Here is a 21,294-nt window from a genome sequence, read left to right on the forward strand (position 1 = left end):
GGAAAGTTTTATTGATTTATAGTCTTCAGTATTTGTTCTGTTCCTTTGCTTTGGTTTTTCCCTTCAGGGACTCCTGTTATCCAAATGCTTTATCTTATTTACTTATCTTCGATATTTGTCAGTTTCTCTCCAAACTTTTTTTCTTACTCATTTCTTTTAGGCTAAAATTTTTCTGCTTTTTACCTTTTATTTCTTTGGGGACATTATTTATGTTTATTTGCTCTTAGCTTCTTTGTTAGTCTTCGTTTCTAAAGTACTTTTCCTTTTATTTCTATTTTTTTTCTTGATTTCCGCCACCTTACTTTTGAGTTTTTCAGGTTCTGATTTATGTTTCCTGTCTTGTATTGTTTTCTTAATAATGTCTTTCGAAATGTGTGTGATAGTTTTTATCTTTCTTTGGAGCTGGTCTTACTAGCATTCTTGTACTGTCTGCAGGGATGTATTCTCTTTTTTTCTCATAGTAATTTTGGAGCCTTGATTTTTTTTTTTTCTCTTTTTTCTCCCTCTCTTATTTTTATGTGAATTTAGTTTTCCCGAGCTTTCAGAAGCTGGCTTCCTTCATAAAGCTGTTCTAACTTCACAGAGCTCCCTCTTCTGTCCTTTTCAGGTAGTGTTCAGAAACATGGTGTCTTGCTGTCAGATTTCCTGACCTGCTTTTTTTTGGTCTTTCTGATTCCTTTGTCCATCTTATTTCTGTCCTGCTCAGATTTGATTCCATTTCTTGGAATTTCCACTCAGTGTGGGCCTGTCTTAGGAGGGAGTCCTCTCTGGTTGGTGTCTAGGGTACTGGGGTTTAGATTTCTCCAGCCCCTTCATACCTTTTTCGTTTCAGGTCCCTGTTCTCACCTGCTGTTGGAGAAGGCAAAGCCTCTTCCCGTTTCCGTTGTGGCCTCATATTGGCCTGCTCTTCTCAGATCTGTGGGGCACCCCATTGCTGCCCTATGATTTTTTTCGCACAGAGGCCGACAACACACGGGTTGTGTGGCTGTTGGTGGTTTTCCTCCACACACTTGCATTTGGGTTATCACCTAGTTTTGTGTATATATTGTCCCTGTGTTTTTGTTTTGTTATCTGCCTGCTCTGTGTTTTTCTTGAGGGACTTGGGAAGATCCCAAAACCGTGCTGCCACTGACACCACCATTGTCCCAGAATCCTCTGACGTTGCCCCGTTATTGGTATTGCCAGAGTGAACATTTTGTAAATTAAATAATGCTTTGGGATAAACCTTCCTCCTAGTTTTTTTTCACTCCCTTAACTATGGTGCTGATATTTTAATCACTTAATGTCTCCCAAATAATTTGTTATTATTATTGGGGTAATTACAAAATGCTTTAACAACTCAGCAGTTGAAATAAAATTTTAAAGAAGTATTTGATCTTCTACCCCACCTGCTTCTTTTTTTTTTATTTTTGAATTTTATTTTATTTATTTTTTATACAGCAGGTTCTTATTAGTTCTCTATTTTATGCATATAAGTGTATATATGTCAATCCCAATCTCCCAATTCATATCACCACCACCCCCATCCCTGCCACTTTCCCCACATTTGTTCTCTACATCTGTGTCTCTATTTCCGCCCTGCAAACCAGTTCGTCTGTACCATTTTTCTAGGTTCCACATATATGCGTTAATATACGATATTTGTTTTTCTCTTTCTGACTTACTTCACTCTGTATGACAGTCTCTAGGTCCATCCACATCTCTACAAATGACCCAATTTTCTTCCTTTTTATGGGTGAGTAATATTCTGTTGTATATACGTACCACATCTTCTTTATCCATTCAACTATACATATACATATATCACCATATCTCCTCCCTCTTTTGCGTCTCCCTCACACTCTCCCTATCCCACCCCTCTAGGTGGTAACATTTATTTCTGCTCGGATCTTTATGATTTCTTTCCTTCTGATAACTTTGGGTTTTGTTTTTTCTTCTTTCTGTAGCTCCTTTAGGTGTAAGGTTAGATTGTTTATTTGAGATTTTTCTTGTTTCTTGAGGTAGGATTGTATTGCTGTAAACTTCCCTCTTAGAACTGCTTTTGCTGCATCCCATAGGTTTTGGATCATTGTGTTTTCCTTGTCATTTGTCTCTAGATATTTTTTGATTTCCTCTTTGATTTCTTCAGTGATCTCTTGGTTATTTAGTAACTTATTGTTTAGCCTCCATATGTTTGTGCTTTTTATGTTTTCTTCCCTGTAATTGATTTCTAATCTCATAGTGTTGTGGTTGGAAAAGATGCTTGATATGATTTCAATTTTCTTAAATTTACTGAGGCTTGATTTGTGACCCAAGATGTGATCTAATCTATCCTGGAGAATGTTCCGTGTGCACTTCAGAAGAAAGTGTAATCTGCTGTTTTGGATGGAATGTCCTATAAATATCAATTAAATCTATCTGGTCTGTTGTGTCATTTAAAGCTTGTGTTTCCTTATTAATTTTCTGTCTGGATGATCTGTCCATTGGTGTAAGTGAGGTGTTAAAGGCCCCCACTATTATTGTGTTACTGTCGATTTCCTCTTTTATAGCTGTTAGCAGTTGCCTTATGTCTTGAGGTGCTCCTAAAGACCCCTATAATGCGCCTGTTGTTGCGTTTCATATTGTCCCCGCGGTCTCTTAGGCTGTCTTCATTTCTTTTCATTCTTTTTTCTTTATTCTGTTCCATGGCAGTGAATTCCACCATTCTGTCTTCCAGGTCACTTGTCTGTTCTTCTGTCTTTGTTATTCTGCTATTGATTCCTTCTAGTGTAGTTTTCATTTCAGTTATTGGATTGTTCATCTCTGTTTGTTTGTTCTTTAATTCTTCTAGATCTTTGTTAAACATTTCTTGCATCTTCTTGATCTTTGCCTGCATCCTTTTTCCGAGGTCCTGGATCATCTTCGCTATCATTATTCTGAATTCTTTTTCTGGAAGGTTGCCTATCTCCACTTCATTTAATTGTTTTTATGGGGTTTTATCTTGTTCCTTCATCTGGTATGAAGTCCTCTGGCTTTTCAATTTTGTCTATCTTGCGTGAATGTGGTTTTTCCTTCCACAGGCTGCAGAATTATAGTTCTTCTTGCTTTTGCCGTATGCCCTCTCCCCACCTGTTTCTTAATACCTCATTTTCCCTTTTGTTCTCCTGAAGATGAAAGACCAGTGTACAACAAATCAAGTGATTTCAAACAGCAACATTATTAATTTAAAAAAGAAAAAGCAGAAAAGTTCTCTGTAGTTTCCCAAGCGTAGCCTCCTGGTAATAATAGCCCAGGACCTGCAACTGTAGATGGATATCAAGGTCCAACTCCAGTAGAGAAAGGATGCTGAGATAAGCCCAGGTCACTTAAATGCTCTCAGCCTCAGTTGCCTTACATGCTTAAAAAACTAAATAAAATAAAACAAGCCAATGGAGAGGATCCAGGAAGTATAATGAGTTACTGTTTTTTTACAGTGAGTTTTGATATATACTTATAGTGGATTCATGGTAGTAAGAATATCTTTAGCAAATAATTCAGTAGAAAAAAACAGAGTAGAACCAATTTACCAAATGATCTGTAAAACGATTAACTTAATTAAAAAAATACTTTTTGTGTTTATAGTATAATTCCATTATGTCCTCTGCATTTAAGCAGTGATTTATTCACTGTGTGAGAATTGATTCTGTGGCAGTCATGTTACATTGATTGCAGTTTTAGAGAGGGAATGCCAGCCTTATGGTACATTCCTCCATCTTTTAGAGATGGCTTCTTTAAGCGGCCAAAAAGTAAATTATATTGGCATGGTTTGCCTTTGGTGTACTACCTTTTCTTTTCTTTTTTTTTTGGCCGCATTGCTTGGCATGTAATGTGGGATCTTAGTTCCCCAACCAGGGATAGGAACCTGTGCCCCCTGCAGTGGAAGCATGAACTCTTAACCACTGGACCGCCAGGGGAGTCTTGGTGTACTACTTTTTTTTTTTTTTTTCCCGGTACCCAGGCCTCTCACTGTTGTGGCCTCTCCCGTTGCGGAGCACAGGCTCTGGACGCGCAGGCTCAGTGGCCATGGCTCACGGGCCCAGCTGCTCCACGGCATGTGGGATCTTCCCGGACCGGGGCACGAACCCGTGTCCCCTGCATCGGCCGGCAGACTCTCAACCACTGTGCCACCAGGGAAGCCCCATGGTGTACTACTTTTGAAGTGATGTTTTGTATGAGCAGATAGCAATGATATAAACCCCTCTTCCCAGAAACGATACTCTGCTCCTAGGTTTTCCAGATTTTTGGTACTGTGAGTTCTTTTTTCTAACTCTCCTCACAGAGAGTTTTAACGATTGTAGCTGTTAAGTATTTTACTTGGGAAAATTTTAGCTCTAGGAAAATAACAGTGTTTAAATAATACAAAGCGCAGCCAAGGGGAATCCCCTGGCGGACCAGTGGTTAGAACTCTGTACTTTCACTACTGAGGGCCTGGGTTCAATCCCTGGTGAGGGAACTAAGATCCCACAAGCTGAGTGGTGCGGCCAAAAATAAATAAATAAATACAAGAGCAGGCAAGGCAAGTTTAGTGAATGATGTTGATTCAACACTGTCCCTTATCTGCAAACACAGATGCAAAAACTGGTGAATTCAGACAGTGGCGCTGCCTGACTGGTTCTTCCAGAGTCTGGGAGAGGGAAAGATCTTGCAGGAGGAGCATCTTATTTGCCTTTACCTAGATGTTCTGATTGGTCCCAAATGATGAAGTTTAAATGGACACTTTTCCCTTTTCTCAAATCAGTCTTAAACTCCTGTGGAAATCAACAAAAATAAACCCCCCCCTTTTTTTTTTTTTTTTGCGGTACGCGGGCCTCTCACTGTTGTGGCTTCTCCCGTTGCGGAGCACAGGCTCAGCGGCCGTGGCTCATGGGCCCAGCCACTCCGTGGCACGTGGGACCCTCCCAGACCTGGGCACGAACCCACATCCCCTGCATTGGCAGGCGGACTCTCAACCACTGTGCCACCAGGGAAGCCCTAAACTCCCTATTTTACCCATTTTTGCTTCTGTTGTAAATTTTCCTATTGCAGTTTTTGTCTTGAAATAAAGGTAGAAGTGATGTGGTTGGTGATGGGAGCGCATTCCCCAGGACTCTGGTCCTACTCAGTCATTCAGCAGGACTTCTTGTTATTTCCATTCTGTACAGATTGCGTCTGGGCCATTGGCCAAGTGGGTATTATAACCTTGGCACATCGGAACCCAACTCTCACTTCTTGATTTTCTCAAAACCAATGTTGTTCTCAGTGTCATGGTTCATTTAGGGATGTCCTGACTCTCTGCATCCTGCCCCTTGGGGTGTTGGATCAGTGGCTTCTGCAGGGGGTTTGCTGCTCTGCAGCTGCTGCAGAATCTCAGACTCTCCCTGTCCCTTTAGATCAGCTCTTCCCTTCATTCTGCCTTTGGAATTGGTTTCCTCTACATTTTAAAAATGCGGCATTTTGGGGGAATAGCCGTTTTTATTGCTGTAACTCTAGTGCCTAACCTGGTAGCAAGTTCACGATGGGTGATTAAAACAGGGAGGCAGTGTCTGGAAACACTTTGTGTTTGCTTTAAATTTGCGCTGTGTTTGAGAAATAAAACCATCAAATAAGTGTACTTTAAAATGACTACTTGAGAGAAACCCACTCTTCTTAACTTTCCTCGCTTTTTTTCTTGTTAGAACTGTTCTCTTGAGCTGTCCTTTTTCCATATTTAGAAATTCACATGGGAAGAGGATGCCAGTGATATAGTCATTCCTGAATGGATGCTTAAAGTTGTTTTTTCCAGAACCATGTTGGGTTTTCACCGATTGATTCACTTTTTCATCTGGAAGCCCTGGAGACTAATTGTGCTTTTTTTCCTTTCTTTCAAAACAAAACAAGACAAAACATTGCCATAGTAATGTGTTGTCCACATAGAAAATTCCAGGAATACACAGTATTATTTTTAAAAAAAGAAAAGAAAAAATCAGGAGGAGAGGGGATAGCTTGTAGTGGCTGCCGTGCTGAGATGCCCACTCAGGGCACAGCAGAGGGTGTTTGATGCCACTTTTCCTCTCTACTCACCGCATACGTTTTTGGAAGAGCCGAGTGGTATGAGAGTCCTAGCCGCAGCCACGGAGCAGAGAGAAGCTGACGGACCAGCCTGGAAATCAGAGCCGATCTCATTTGTGCTAATTGGCCCGGGCATGAACTGGAGCTTTCACACATATGATATCTTGGATATAAACAGCCCTGCAGTTGGATACAGGGCTGAATTAATTTGAAGACGAATTAATTTCATTCCATAGAATCCTGCTATCCAGACTTAAAATTACATGTTGGGGTCATAGGGGTCACAGTTCCAGCAAGAAAAATAATCATGAACATATAGTAGATCCTTTTTTTGCCAAGTGCCGTTTTAAGCGTTTATGTGGTGATTATATTTAACCATTGTTAACAGCACAGTAAGGCAGGAGTGTGTCCCATTTTACCACTCAGGAAACACAGGCCTAGGGGGTGACAGTTTTGTCAAAGGTCACCCCGTTTGCAGTAGTTCACATTCGGGTAGTGCTTGGGGGTGCAGAATGTATCAGCTCATTTGACCTTTGCATTTACCCCTGAGGAGGCAGAGCCGCTGCTGTCCCCCGTATGGAACAAGGAAATCAAGGTTCCCAGAAGTGAGGCCCCTCCTTAATGCTGACACATCCAGTTAGTGTCCCAGCTCTGGTGGAGACCGTGTCTTCTGATGCTCCAGGCCAGCATCCTTTCCACCACACCAGGCTGCATCCCAGGTTATGCACAAGAAAACTAAACAGGGACCGAATGGGACTCCTTCAACTTTTCCAGTCCAAGCTGGAAGGCCGTTGCCGGCTGCAGCAGAGAGCCCTACAGAGGGCAGAGAGCCGCGTACCGACAGGCCTGTGAGCAGGGCCAGCAGGCCCGAAGCAGGGCTGTGTCCGCTTCGTGTGGAAGGACTTACAGATGTGCCAGCCCTTCCCCACAGGCCGCCTTTCTCCCCACAGAGGCCGGAATGCCATTGTCTTTGCATTTCATCGTACAGGCTTTTCTGGTCACTCTCCCCTGCCTCTGGGAATCCTCATGCCAGTGTTATCTTTCTTACTCTGGTGACTTTCCTGTCAGCCCCTCAGCCAGCCTCTTTGGAGCATCAGCTCTTTAGAAAATTGCTCTCTGCATCTGTGTTTTTTATTTTGAAACTGGATCGTGGGTTTCCTTCCTTTCTTCTCCCTTTACATCTCTTTTTTTTCTTTATAAATTTATTTATTTATTTTTGGCTGTTTTGGGTCTTCGTTGCTGCACGCAGGCTTTCTCTAGTTGCGGCGAGCGGGGGCTACTCTTTGTTGTGGTTCGCGGGCTTCTCATTACGGTGGCTTCTCTTGTTGCGGAGCACAGGCTCTAGGCACACAGGCTTCAGTAGTTGTGGCTCGTGGGCTCTAGAGCACAGGCTCAGTAGTTGTGGTGCATGGGCTTAGCTGCTCCGCGGCATGTGGGATCTTCCCGGAGCAGGGCTTGAACCCGTGTCCCCTGCATTGGCAGGTGGATTCTTAATCACTGCACCACCACAGAAGTCCCATCTAAGTGCTTTAGATTCATGTTACCACATCGGTCTCCAGACAACCCCACTGAGGGCAGGTTCATTATTATTCCCATTCTATTGGCGAGGAAACTCAAGGCCCAGGTAGGTTAGGTGAATGTCCCCAAGGTCATACAGCTGATACGTAGCAGAATCAGGATATTCTTCACCCCTGCACTGTACTGGGGGCACAGACTGTGTGCCAGGCACTATTCTAGGGCTTTCTTAACTCAGTCCTCACAGCAGCCCTAGGAAGCACAGATACTGATGCTTCCCTGTGCAGTGATGTTGAACTGTTTGCCGAGGACCATCACAGTAAAAGGCCTGGGCAGGATTTGAACCAGGGTCTCTTTGGCTCCAGAGCCCATGCTCCATCCAACTGCTTGTCTTTGCTGTCTTTTTGACTTTCGGCCTCATAGACAGCTCTGCTTTGTTAGACCGTAAACCCTTTGAGAGCGGGACCTGGGTTTAGTTGTCCTTCCCCACTTGCCTGGTAATGGGCCTGCGTTACAGTGGCTACTCAGGAAAAGTGCTGCACAAGTGAGTAACCGAGGTAGTGAGATGGGTTAGGTGCCTGGATGAAGTACATAAGCCTCATTGAGGGAACCATGGAACCTGCTAAAAGTGAGATAAAGAAAGGGACAGAGAGTTTCCTCATTTTTAAAATTATATAATAAACGTTTTGTTCCATCATTAACATCTCCTCGCCATCCAAGGAAAAGATGCATGAAGAAGCTAGAGAAAGGAAAAGATTAAGTCCCATTGTGAGCTCTCATGTTTAAGACAGGAAATGCTGCTTATATCCAAAGCCTCCCATCACTCCACGCCTCATTAGGGATTTGGAACACACACTGCTTAATCTCGGTCATTCAGGCAGTGAAGGTTTTACTATCCTTGTGGGAAAACCCAGCAGCCCGTGGTCACAGTGCCCCCTGGAGACGGCAGGTGGAATTACCACGCTTTCCCTCCTAAGCCTATGTCGGAATTCATATTGCAAAATGCATTTCCTGTTGAATCTCTGAAGTCTCGTTTCATAATTGTTTCTCTGCCGACTTCGTGCTTTGATTAAACCAGTAGTTGTTTTCTGTTCCTTCTATTCACAGTTTCAGTCCTGCTTTACATTCAAATAGCCAAGTTCAATGTGGAGCTGTTTTACTGTTCATAAACCCTTGAATAAAAATAGGTGAAAGCAAACAGATAGCTCTGGAGGGTAACAGATGCCCACGCTCGGAGTCTGTTATGTTTGGTGGAGAGAGGCAGTGGTCTGGGTGAGGCGTTGGGAGAGGCAAGGCAGGTTCCCTTTGCCTTCCATGCTTGTTCATGTCTGCTGTGTTTAAAATCTGCTGAAAGATGAGCGTGCAGGGGAAATTGGGTGATGTCCTAAACCTATGCCCTCAGAAGGCAGGTTTATGAACAATCACTTAATTCACGACTTTCCTGCGGTCCTCAGACTGACAACATTTTTGTTCTGATTTTTTTCAGGACGACAGAACCGAGCTGAACCTTAACCACTCCTAATTCAGACTCTACCTTTCCACCAAGCAGTCGAAAACAGACAGTTGTTTGTCTCCTCCTTAAAAATCCCCAGCAAGGGAAAATTCTGTTTCTCACTTGTTCCACTGTTGAGTATGATTTTTTCCCCCTGGCAAATTCTAAATTTGTTATGAACTAGTTCCATAAGATCTTTTTTGGTAGAAGATTTACTCATTTTAATCTTCATACAGAAGAAGATAATTGTTTTAAACTTTAGCCTGTTCACAAACTTAAATGTTACTTAATATCTGGCTTTAACAGCTTTATTGAGGTATAATTCACATACAGCTTACCCATTTAAAGTGTACAATTCAGTGATCTTTAGTATATTCATAGATATGCACCACCATCACCACAGACAATTTTAGAATGTTTTCACCACCTCAAAAAGAACCCCCCCAAAAACAGAAACCCCGTATTCTTTACCTATTGCACCCCTCCCCCACCCCCAGCACTAAGCAACCACTAATGTATTCTCTGTCTCTATAGATTTTCCTTTCTGGACATCTCATATACATGAATCCTACAATATGCGGACTGTCATCACCGGCTTCTTTACTTAACCTAACATTATCAAGCTTCATCCATGTTGTAGTGTGTGTCAGTACTTAATCCCTTTCTGTGGTCATATATTCCTTCGTGTATCATATTTTCTGTATCCATTTATCAGTTGCTGGACATTTGGGTTGTTTACTCCTTTTGGCTGTTATGAATAATGCTGCTATAAAATTTGTGTACAGGTTTTAGTGTGGACATATATTTTCATTTCTCTTGGGTAGGTACCTAGGAGTAGAATTGCTGGGTCATAGGTAACTCTGTGTTTGATCATTTGAGGAACTTCCAAACTGTTGCCCAAAGTGGCTGCACTATTTTTCATTCCCACCAGCAGTGTATGAGGGCTCTGAATTCTCTATACCCTCGCCAGTGCTTGTTGTTATCTGTCTTTTTGATTCCAAACTCCTGGTGGGTATGAAGTGATATTTTATTGTGGTTTTGATGTGCACTTCCCTGATGGCTAATAATGTTGAGCAGCTCTTCATGTGTTTTTTTGCTGTTCACATATCTTCCTTGAAGAAACATCTAGATTCCTTGCTCATTTAAAAAATTTGGTTATTTTCCTTTTATTGTTGAGTTGTAAGAGTTCTTTAAATATTTGAGATAAAAGTCCCTTTTCGGGGGCTTCCCTGGTGGTGCAGTGGTTGAGAGTCCGCCTGCCGATGCAGGGGACATGGGTTCGTGCCCCGGTCTGGGAAGATCCCACATGCCGCGGAGTGGCTGGGCCCGTGAGCCATGGCCGCTGAGCCTGCACGTCCGGAGCCTGTGCTCTGCAACGGAAGAGGTCACGACAGTGAGAGGCCCGCGTACCTCAAAAAAAAAAAAAAAAAAGTCCCTTTTCGGATAGATATATGACTTGCAAATTATTTTCTCTCATTCTGTGGGTTGTCTTGTCACTTTCTTGACAGTGTTCTCTGAAGCACAAAAGTTTTAAATTTTGATGAAGTCCAATTAATGTTTTTCTTTTGTAAGAAGATTTCTTTAGTACATGTTACAAAACTATTAGCTATCTTTTCATTTTCTCAATGTAGAATTATAGAAAATATGATGTTTGAAAAACTGCACCACCCCCCAAGAAGGTTTGGTGGATGGAGTTTGCTTTCCCCTCAAGAATCATGGACTTAGCTAGGGGTTTTCACTCCAGTGCATCTCTTCATGGGTGCTTCAGTCATTTTGTATTTTTCTTTCAGTTTTTTGGTGTGCTTCTAACTGGAGAGTTTTGAACTTAACAGGGAATTTATTTTATTTTATTTTTTATTTTTTAATTTTTTTTTGCGGTATGCGGGCCTCTTGCTGTTGTGCCCTTTCCCATTGCACGGAGCACAGGCTCCGGACGCGAAGGCTTAGTGGCCCTGGCTCACGGACCCAGCCGCTCCGCGGCATATGGGATCTTCCCGGACTGGGGCACAAACCAGTGTCCCCTGCATCGGCAGGTGGACTCTCAACCACTGCGCCACCAGGGCAGCCCCATTAACAGGGAATTTAAAATAAAATCTCTACTAATAGTAAATAAAAGCAGAGAGGTCTAACATTTTTAGACCTTATGGATATTCTGCTCTTTGCTCTCCTGCTGCATTTGAAAAACAGCTGTACGTGTTTCACCACATTCTGAGTTTCATCCAAAGACCACTGTATGTTCTGTTTATGCAGAGCAAGGCTTCACACTGGATGGTCACAGTAAATGTGATAGCGAAAGCCGACCGCTTTCATGTGGATGACCTTTCTTCCTTTGCCAACAGGTATGGCAGATCCCAGAAAACGGACTCACCCTTTCCCTGACTGAGCCCGTGGTCATTTTAGAAGGCCACTCAAAGAGAGTCGGCATCGTGGCCTGGCACCCGACGGCCCGCAACGTGCTTCTCAGTGCAGGTAGGAGCCGAGCTGGCTTCTGCTTTCCCCTTGCCCTCACTTCTCGTGGCCTCTGTGTGGAGGGAACAGCAGACGCATGCTGACTGTGCTGGCAGTTGTGAAGCAGATCATTGGAACCCATGACAGGGTGCCTAAATGTGGGAGTTCCCCAACACCCGTGTGCATGTGTGTGTGTCGAGGCCACTTGGGCAAAGCCAATGGAAGCTGTGGACTTCCTGCCTAGAATTAGGAACAGACACATGCTTACTTATATAATCACATTTCAGCAGAGTCGTGGTTCCTGCTGGGGCCCTCCGTGCCTCCATGGCCCTCAGTTGTAGTTATTCCTGATGTAGTAGAAGGAGCCCAAGTAGGAGCCAGGAGCCCTGGGTTCCAGCTTTGGTGTTGCCGCCAACTTTGAGGTGATCCTGTTAGTCAGATACCCTCCTTCCTTTTAAAAAATACTTTCATCTTTCTCCTTATACTTGTAGTCCGTGTGTACTATGGAGAATATATATAAACAAAAGGGAGAAAAGAAAAATCATTTACAATCCCACCACCCGGAGGAAACATCATTATTACCCTTTTGATGTCTCTTTCCAGAGATATTTCTGTGCCCATAAACAATTTTACATACAAAGATGGGTTCAGACACTTTACATGTGACCTGCTTTCTGCACTTGCTGGTACACTGTGGTCCTTTTCAGGTGCCATTACATGTTGTATGATATTTTTAATGATTCCATTAATAGTCCATTGTCTGGATACCTGTTTATTTAGTCAGTCCCCTATTTTTGGACACTGAGGTTGTTTCCGATTTTTCACTGTTAAACAGCACTGCAGTGAACCCTTGTGACCAAGTCCTAGTGTTCCTATTGGTTTCCCACTTGTGTAGTTTCCAAGTTTCATCTTAAAGAAATCTTTTTCTTTGTCTAAAATCTGAGATTTTATCTGCTTTTATAGAAGCAATACAAAGGACAGGAAGGAGCTTCGTGGGGTGATGGAGGTGTTGATCCTGACTGTGATGATGGCTACATGAATATGTGCATGTATCAAAACGTAACCATTGTATACTTAGAATGGGTGCATTGTATTTCATGCAAACTACACCTTAATAAGATTGGCTTATTAAAAGAGCAGTGCTAATGTTAGTGGTAGAATTTTAAAGATCTTTCTCCTCACCAGTAAAAAGGAGAGGAGCAGTTCAGTTTTTAACTGGGTATGAAAGGTGTTTGTGACGTAGTGAGTTAAGTTAAAAATTTAATGCCTGGTACCTATTGAAACCAAGAACTACTTTAAAAAAAAAAAAAGTAAGACTCTCTTTTTTAAAATCACAATTGACTATAACTGGGAAGCCTTCCAGTGTTCTACTCAGAACCTCAGTCTGATAAGGAGAGAAAACAATTCCAAAGGTGGAATTCCCTCATGGAAAATACCCTACTGGCCGCCTCATCGAGGTCAAATCTAGGGTATCATCAGCAGACTGAGCCCAGTCTCCCTTTTACACGCAGAGGAGAATGGTTGATTGCAGCGTTGTGCATAGTTTTGCATAGTTTAAGACTATGTGATCCATCCACAGTGGCTGAAGTTACTCGTTTGCCTGTGATGAACGAGGCAGAGGATGGGTCAAATCTCCATCGCAGAGTTTAGCTCCAACTTTTCATACTGTCTGTCGTACAGTTTTTTTCACCCATTTCCTACTTCTGACCCTAGGTAACGTAGGTGTCCTGGTTATTAGTGGCTAATTTTTCTAAGTGCTTGCAGAATTGGCTTATTGACAAGAATCCATCTTCAGGATGTCTGTCCCTTATTTTGCTTCATCCTTGAGCTAATGTCCTGGAAGCAGCAAATGGTGCCTCTTTTTAAAGGGGCCTCGGGGACTTGGGGCCAGCCCTGGAGGGAAGGGAGGATGGAACTGAAGAGCTGAGGGGCTGTGGCTCAGTGGACCTGTGGCCTCTTTGGGGATCAGGTTCTGAATTCACGTGCCTACTTGATGACAGTTGAGGACAGTTTGTGCTTCTCAAATCAGGCCAGTCTTGGCCTATTTTTCTCCCCTTTTAAAGATAAAGATCTGCTGTGAGCAGATGGCTAGGCATTTCCCTTCACTTGTAATTTACATGCTTTTGTGCAAGACCATGTCTTAACAGCATGGTTGATGGGAATAACCTGCTATCCAGTCTTTGTCTTGAGCCTCCTAAACCATCATTTAAACCCTTTATTTTTAGTTCCTCTGGGAAAAAAAGAAGCTGTATTGTTCTGATGCTTGTTTTACTAGAAAAGGAAACTTAAGATCACTCAGGGTCCACCAGCCCAGTTAACTCTTAAAAAAAAACATAGGGTTCTATTTTCCTGTTGTTCTTTGTTTGGTTGGTGTTTTTGTTTCACATGAGCCCAAACTTCACAAGCTGTATTTTTCCTTTAATGTGTTTCTTTTACACAAATTTCTTTTTTTCTTGGTCACATCAGTTTTTGACTGCCAGTAAGTAAGCCTTCTTATAATTAGCATCTCCATTTCAATACACAGGTGTGTTTATCCTCCCTGTATTTGTATCGATAGTTTTCACAAATGTGTTGTTGTGCAGGCGTTTCTTATCCCTGCTTGCTTTCAGGCTGTGATAACGCCATCATCATCTGGAACGTGGGGACGGGGGAAGCCCTTTTAAACCTGGACGATATACATTCGGACATGATTTACAACGTGAGCTGGAACCGGAACGGCAGTCTGATCTGCACGGCCTCCAAAGACAAGAAAGTGAGAGTAATCGATCCTAGGAAACAGGAGATTGTTGCTGTAAGTATTCTTAGGAGAAAAGCCCCAGTATGTGTAGCGCTTTAGGGAGTGAGAACTTTCTGCGTTTTAAGGCAGACCGCAGGGGCTGGGACTGCCAGTCCGTGGACCTTTGCTGTGTGCAGACGCCAAACTGTGAATCAGAAGAGTCTCGGCCAGGCTTCTGTCTCCCAGTTGCCCTTCTCTCCAGAGCTGTGCATTTCTAGCTTTTACCCAAGCCTTCCCTCTCACTTGGCGACCATTTCTCACAAAGAAACAAAGTTTTTTTTATCAGTTTGCTTAAGAATGTGCAAGTCTAGAGCAGCTAACCCACAGAGTTTACTGCACGCTGGCTTAGGACTGCAGATGGATCTGTTGATTCTCTCCGCTGCTCCCCAGTCGGTCTTTAAAGGGCCTGACAAGATGCCATGGGTTCTCTCCACAGCTCAGTGTCCCCGTTTCTGCCACCTGAGCTAGGCCTCCACAGAATCACACATCACAGCAAAAGATGGACACTCGGGCCTTTAGTCAGGTTGATACTGCAAGTGTTGAATCCAGAGGTGCCTCACTTCCACCCCACCCTGCCTCGTCACGGCCCTTCTCTGAGAAGGTGGCTCTTGGCTGGTGATAATTCTCAAGAGTCGGCTGACAGGCATGGCTGGTGCTTATCAAGGCCCCATACCCTGTGCTTTGTCCACTAGAACCTTCCAAGGGGTGGGGCTGGTGGGCTCCCGCTGAAGAGATGAGGCTAAGGAACGGGCTAGCCAGACTCCACGTTCTGTCCTGTGAAATTGCGAGATGCTGTAGCGACCGTCCACCTTCAGGTTATCATCATACTCTTGAGAAACAAAGGCTTGGCAGAGCCGTTTCGTGTGTTTTGTCTTTGCAGAGCCTGGACTTGGGTTGGTGGCAGGGGCTGGTGGAAGGACTGAGGCCGTTCAGTCCAGGCCTGGCGCGATTGCTCGCTCGCCAGCCAAGGGGCCTTGGCCAGAGCCCTTGGTGTCGCTTTGTTTCCTCCTCCTCCAGGGAGGGGAGGTGGCCAGTACTGACACGCTCGTGCACGTACGTGCACACACACACCTTTGACGCGAGTGCCATGTGGGGCGGCGGGCTTCACTGTCTGAGCCCCCGCTCTCCCCCACTTTTCCTTCCTGCAGTCTGACTGTGTAAGCTGCCTCTTTGCTCTCTCGCCCAGGAGAAGGAGAAAGCACATGAAGGAGCCCGACCCATGAGGGCCATCTTTCTGGCTGACGGCAACGTCTTTACCACTGGTTTCAGCCGCATGAGCGAGCGGCAGCTGGCCCTCTGGAACCCGGTATGCCCCTTCCCAGCCCTGCCACCCCTTCCCCAGCCTCGAGCTTTCTCTTTTCTGAGCGGGCCTTTGGGTTGGTCAGTAGATGATAGGGTTCTCAGTGTCGTTTGCTGAACTCCTGCTTGTCTTAAGTTGGATGTGAAGTTCTCATCCTCACTGGAGACTTACTATGAAATGTATTTTAAAAATGCATTCTTGATACTCCCAAGGAGTCTCTGTTGACTGTAGATTTTAGAAAGAATGCGTGAAGAATCCAGTGTTTTAGACTTGGGAAATAAGTTCTAAACTTAGTTAAAATATTTCCTAAAGAACACGATCAAATGTCTAAATCAAAATAGTCATGCTTGGGAAAATGTTCATGACAGCACAAGTGGGAAAAACGTACTGAACTGCATATATGGTATGATCCCAATCTGTGTGTGCTTCTATGTTGGAAGGAAATAGGCCAAAATGGTAATTGTTTCTACCCCCCACTGGCCCGTGGGATTACGGAATATGGGATGATTTTTATGTTTTTCCTTGTACCTTCTGATTTCTAAAAGAACATGAGTTTATTTTTGTAATAAGAAAAAAGTACTTTTAAAAAGGAAAGCAGTCACAAAGGAGATAGGCTCTCATCTCTGTCATGGGATCACACTGATGTGTGCATTATGTTGCCAAATCAACACAATTTTCAGTGAGTTGGATCTCATCTAGTATTCCTATTGGTAATTACATGTATGAATATCATATGTGCATTGTTTAAACTTTCATTGTTTTAGGGAAATGGCTAACTTAATTAGGGATGAAAAATGTATCATCTTATAAAAATTCACCTTTTAAAAATGTGTGTGCGTGTGTGTGTATTTTTTTTTCCCAGAAAAATATGGAGGAACCAATTGCTCTTCATGAAATGGACACTAGCAATGGGGTGTTGCTACCTTTCTATGACCCCGACACCAGTATCATTTACTTATGTGGAAAGGTAAACAGTAATTTTGCTGTTTGATCTTAAATTTAATCCTGTAAGAAGAAAAGTTTATCCTTCAGAGATTTAGTAGATGAGCAATTGTATAGAGAATAGTGCTCCATGGGTATAAGCTTTTGAGGGCCTCAGAGACTCTCCAGAGGGTTCTCGCTCCTGGAGTTCAGTGTTAAGGCCCAGGCCTTGCAATTACATGGCCCGACTCAAGTGTCAGGAGGTGACAGTCGTTACAAGAAGACCCCACACTGAACTCAGGACACCTTCCTGCTGCCTGATGATTTCTGCCTAACTAAAGTGTTGGTAGCTTTATTATCATTACTGTTACTTCATTTTAGAAGGTAAAGACCTCAGTATTCCTCATTCTTCTGTAGGCTCAATTTCCCTTAGAATTTTTGTAGTTGAAATAAATGAATTAATACAAATGGAGCTGTTGATATGTTCCCTTCCCCAAACCTGTCAGATAGTCCCTTGCTGGGGATGAAGCTGGGGGTGTTTTACTTCTGTTCACAGTTGATGGAGTGGGCTGCAGACCTGCTTGACATTTTTATAGGTCAGTTATTTAGAAACCGAGATCTTGTCTGTTTCCTTGAAAGTCATTTTACTTGAGATGTTAACAGCTGCCATAGACTGCATTGTTACCCAGATGTTACTAACACTGGATGGAAAGTTACTGTGAGTACGTAGAAAACAAATAGTGTATGATTAGCTTTTCTTCCATTGCTTTAGATGGTTACATCATTGAAACAAATGGAAATATGAGAAAGGAGAGGGTTGTTAGGGCAGAGTACCGCCTAGCTATTCATCACTTCTTCTTACACACACATCTCTCCCCTCAGGCAGGACTGCCTTCATTGTTCAGGTTCATGTAACTGTGCAGACAGTTATTTACACTGAGAGAGGCTAGCCCGTTCTTCAGGTCTTCAAAAAAATCTGACCATTCTAAGCCAGATTATCACAGAACTTGACACATTGTAATGGGATAGCATTCTCCTCTGAAGTTAAAGGTTACTCACTAAAACTAATGTCTCTTCATTAGAAAAATCTTACTTCTTATTATCCGATTGTCTGGTGTTAGCGCCCTCAGGTCTGTGCCCGTGGAGGTATGCTGAAAAGTCAGTAATTGCCCGCTAGCCCCTCTTGGTCTGCTGTTTGTTTGTTGTGGCACAGTTGTTGGGCGGAGGTGTTAACCTTTCTGCTCCGACTCTGACTTGGGGCCAGACTCAGTGCAGGAAAGTCAGAACCTTCAGGAGGAGGCAGAGGAGGCTGTTTAAAGGGTGAGCTAGCCTTGCACAAGCGAGGGCTTGCTCTGCCGGGAAGAGAAACCATCATGTGCTCGAGGCAAGCCTCGTAAGGGGAGGAAAGGTCAGCCAGCGTAGCGGAGTCCCAGTCAGTGCTGGGTGTATAGAGGAGAGAGACACCCACCTAAGTCAGATATTTCGGCTAACATGAAACGCAAACCTGTTTCCCGATTCCTTGTAGGGTGACAGCAGTATCCGCTATTTTGAGATCACGGACGAATCCCCGTATGTCCACTACCTCAACACATTCAGCAGCAAGGAGCCTCAGAGGGGGATGGGTTACATGCCCAAGAGGGGACTCGATGTCAACAAATGTGAGATTGCCAGGTAAAGAATCGGTATCGGAAAGTGTTCAGCCTGCTTACGCCATTCGTGTCCACGCCTGAGTCTTTCTACCTGTGTGTGTGCAGTAGGATCGTAGAATTAGTATCTTGTTTCCTGCCCGTTCTTAGAAACGTGGAGTTTGAAAGCAAGAAGAAACCCTTCAAAATCATTTCATCCAGCTGTGCCCTCCCCATCCTTCAGATGATAAACTTGAAATGCAGCGGTTAAGAGGCTTCACTGGGGCGTATCACACCCTGATTTAAGTAGTGAAACCATGTTGCTTGTCTTCAGGCTGCAACTGTGGCCAGTGTCCCCTGGGAGGCAACCAGGAAGAGCCTGTCCCTGGGATGGAAATGAGGGATGGTTTTTCTGCCCTGCAGAGGGACCAGCCAGGTTCCAAAGCGGGTTGTGGAGCCCGCAGATCCGAAACTAGAGGAACAAAGTTCCACAGCGGGTGTTAGGTTAGCTTGGCTTAGGAAGCTTGGCTGTGTTGTAACTTCCGCCTCTCTGGACTACTCTGTGGAGTTTTTATAACGCTGCGTTTATATGGACATTTTTCTAAGCGTGCTGACCTGGTCACACAAATAATTGACACTTACGTCTTTAAAAATATAAGAAATCTTTATGAGCCCTTTTTTTAATATTAATCACTGCACGGTTCTTTTTGTTTTTTTTATAATACCTTCAACTCTATAGCTAGAATAATGAAGGAAAGCTGTCACAGATAATTCTAAATTGTGGTTTAAATCAAACTAATCAAAATGTGGTTCAAAACAGATTGAATCTGAATTTCAAAATTACATTCAGGATTTGCGAACACATTTATTTTACCGTCATCTAAAAGTTTAAAAGACGTAGTCGGCCCTTTGTATTTGTGAGTTCCAAATCCAAGGATTGAGCATATTTGGAAACAAAAGTTCCAGAAAGTTCCAAAAGGCAAAACTTGAATTTGTGGCGCATGGGAAACCATTTACGTAGCATTTACTTTGTGTCTACAACTGTTCACATAGCATTTACGTTGTACTGGGTATTGTAAGTAATCTAGAATGACTTAGAATATAAAATGCTATGCCATGTTATGTAAGGGACTTGAGCATCCACAGATTTTGGTGTCCGCGGCAGCTCCTGGAACCCACCCCCCGCAGATACCGAGGGATGACTGTATAAGGACGTCATTCAGGACGCCTCCTGTTTACTCAGTGTTTCTGGGGCGTTGGTTACATGTTGGGCGCTGTGCTAATCACATGGCCCGGATCCCCTTTCTCTTTGTACCCGTGCTGTGAGGCGGGTGCTGGTTTACCCCCCATGTGGATGAGGAGCTCGAGGCTGGGTCAGGTGGGCACATGCCCAGGTGTGGGGGGTGGAGCTGGCCATCCAGCCCAGGCCAGCCTTCCCACCACTGGGCCGACCACACAGGTTTTGGGCTTGGTCTTCCTACTCTTCCCACACCCTGGATAATTCCAGATTTTTCTTGAGTGTTATGCATGATGTGGTTTGCTCGGATGCCAACATTTAATTCTAGGATTGTTTTCGTTTCCTTTTTAAAAATCCTATTTACACTTAACGAAAGTTCAGCCACTTCTCGTTGGCAGAAGACGTGGCATCCAGGTCATAGGTACTCTCTGAGACATGGGTGTTCACTGTCTTCTGGCTTGGTAATTGTCTTCTGGCTTGGTAATTTTCTCATAAGCGGTTCATTGTCGGTGGTGTTAATCATTTCCCCACAGTTGATTTGCCCCCAGGTAATTGGAACTTGACTGTCACCATGATGCATAGGCCTCTGTTCGTGTCTCCTATCCGCTGTTCCCTAGCATAGCTACTCTCAACTTCTATTTTCTCCTCTGTGAAATGGGAACGCTGAATTCTACCTGCTCCCCACGACGCGTCAGATGAGGTGATGGGCAAACACAGAATGTACGAGTGAATTATTAAGCCTGTTACTTGGCCTCCTGTTTCACTTAATGCAACTTTGCCTTTATTTCTTCTTTGAAGATTCTTCAAACTTCATGAGAGAAAGTGTGAGCCTATTATCATGACTGTCCCCAGGAAGGTAAGTGCCCAGTTGTCTAGGCAATCCATGTTTTTAAAAGGTTTTAAAAATCCCAGAGCTCCCTTCCTTACCTGTGGATTTCTCCACTGTGTCTCGTGTAGTCTGACCTTTTCCAGGATGACCTGTACCCTGACACGGCGGGGCCCGAAGCGGCGCTGGAGGCGGAAGAGTGGTTCGAGGGGAGGAATGCAGATCCACTCCTCATCTCCCTGAAGCATGGATACATTCCCGGCAAAAACAGGGACCTCAAGGTGGTCAAGAAGAACATTCTGGACAGCAAGCCCACGGCAAACAAGAAGTGCGACCTGATCAGTGTCCCCAAGAAGACCGCAGACACGGCCAGCGTGGTAAGGACCACAGGGCCTGGGGCGTGCTGGGCCGGCTCAGCCTGGCCCTCCCGAACACGCCTGCCAGCCTGGGCGTCTGCGGGCACTGTCCCCGCTGGACGGATGGGGTTCAGTAATGGTAACAGGCGCTGTTTGTAGGAACCACCTTGATCACGTGACATTTATGAGTTTAACTCCTTTAGCTCTCTTTTTTATGATGACCAGGATAGAAGTCAGTCTGTTACCGATGCTGGGAAGATGAGGTCCCAGGAAGGAGGGAGTGGTGAGAGATTTTAGAAGTTGCTAAGTGTTTGAGGGGCAGAAGGATCTGGGGTGAGTGGGACTTAGAGGCAGAGATGATCCTGGGCATCTTGGCAAGAATCGTTTCAGGGGAGTGATGGAGACCAGAGGCTGACAGTGAAGACCCCTGTGGCCACGGGAGAGCAGGGTCGAGCCAGGGAGGAGAGGGGGCTGGCGTCTGCAGGCTGTAGAATGGAGTTCTGGAGGCCAGGAGGGGCCGGGAATTGTCGATGTGGAGGTGGCAGAGACAAGAGGCAAAGTGCCCTCAGGAGCTAGTGTTTTGATTGTGACCGAGCAAGCCACATGAGGCACCACAACTTTGGGGACTGCAGGGTTTCCTGCAGAAGAACCAGCTCCACGAGGGAGAAGCTCAGGCTCTTTAGAGGAGCAGGCAGGGCAAGGGATGTAGTTCCCAAGGACCTTTCTGGGAGCTGATAGGAGCTCAGTAGCCTCTGGAGGGTCACCTGTCACCCT

At 44.3% G+C, this 21,294-nt stretch overlaps 1 protein-coding gene across 2 annotated transcripts in view; it reads left to right on the forward strand.

Moving 5' to 3' along the window:
* CORO1C (coronin 1C) overlaps positions 1 to 21,294 on the forward strand; it is a 76,562-nt gene that overhangs the window by 53,969 nt on the left and 1,299 nt on the right. For both annotated transcript variants that reach the window (XM_024741431.1, XM_024741432.1), the window contains exons 4-10: positions 11,371 to 11,500; positions 14,089 to 14,270; positions 15,442 to 15,561; positions 16,418 to 16,522; positions 18,002 to 18,147; positions 20,137 to 20,194; positions 20,296 to 20,541. In XM_024741431.1, the coding sequence (XP_024597199.1) occupies positions 11,371 to 11,500; positions 14,089 to 14,270; positions 15,442 to 15,561; positions 16,418 to 16,522; positions 18,002 to 18,147; positions 20,137 to 20,194; positions 20,296 to 20,541 (987 nt within the window). The remainder of the gene's footprint in view (positions 1 to 11,370; positions 11,501 to 14,088; positions 14,271 to 15,441; positions 15,562 to 16,417; positions 16,523 to 18,001; positions 18,148 to 20,136; positions 20,195 to 20,295; positions 20,542 to 21,294) is intronic.

This window comes from Neophocaena asiaeorientalis, unplaced genomic scaffold (genome assembly GCF_003031525.2).
Source record: "Neophocaena asiaeorientalis asiaeorientalis breed wild unplaced genomic scaffold, Neophocaena_asiaeorientalis_V1.1 scaffold648, whole genome shotgun sequence".
Lineage (NCBI taxonomy): Eukaryota > Metazoa > Chordata > Mammalia > Artiodactyla > Phocoenidae > Neophocaena > Neophocaena asiaeorientalis.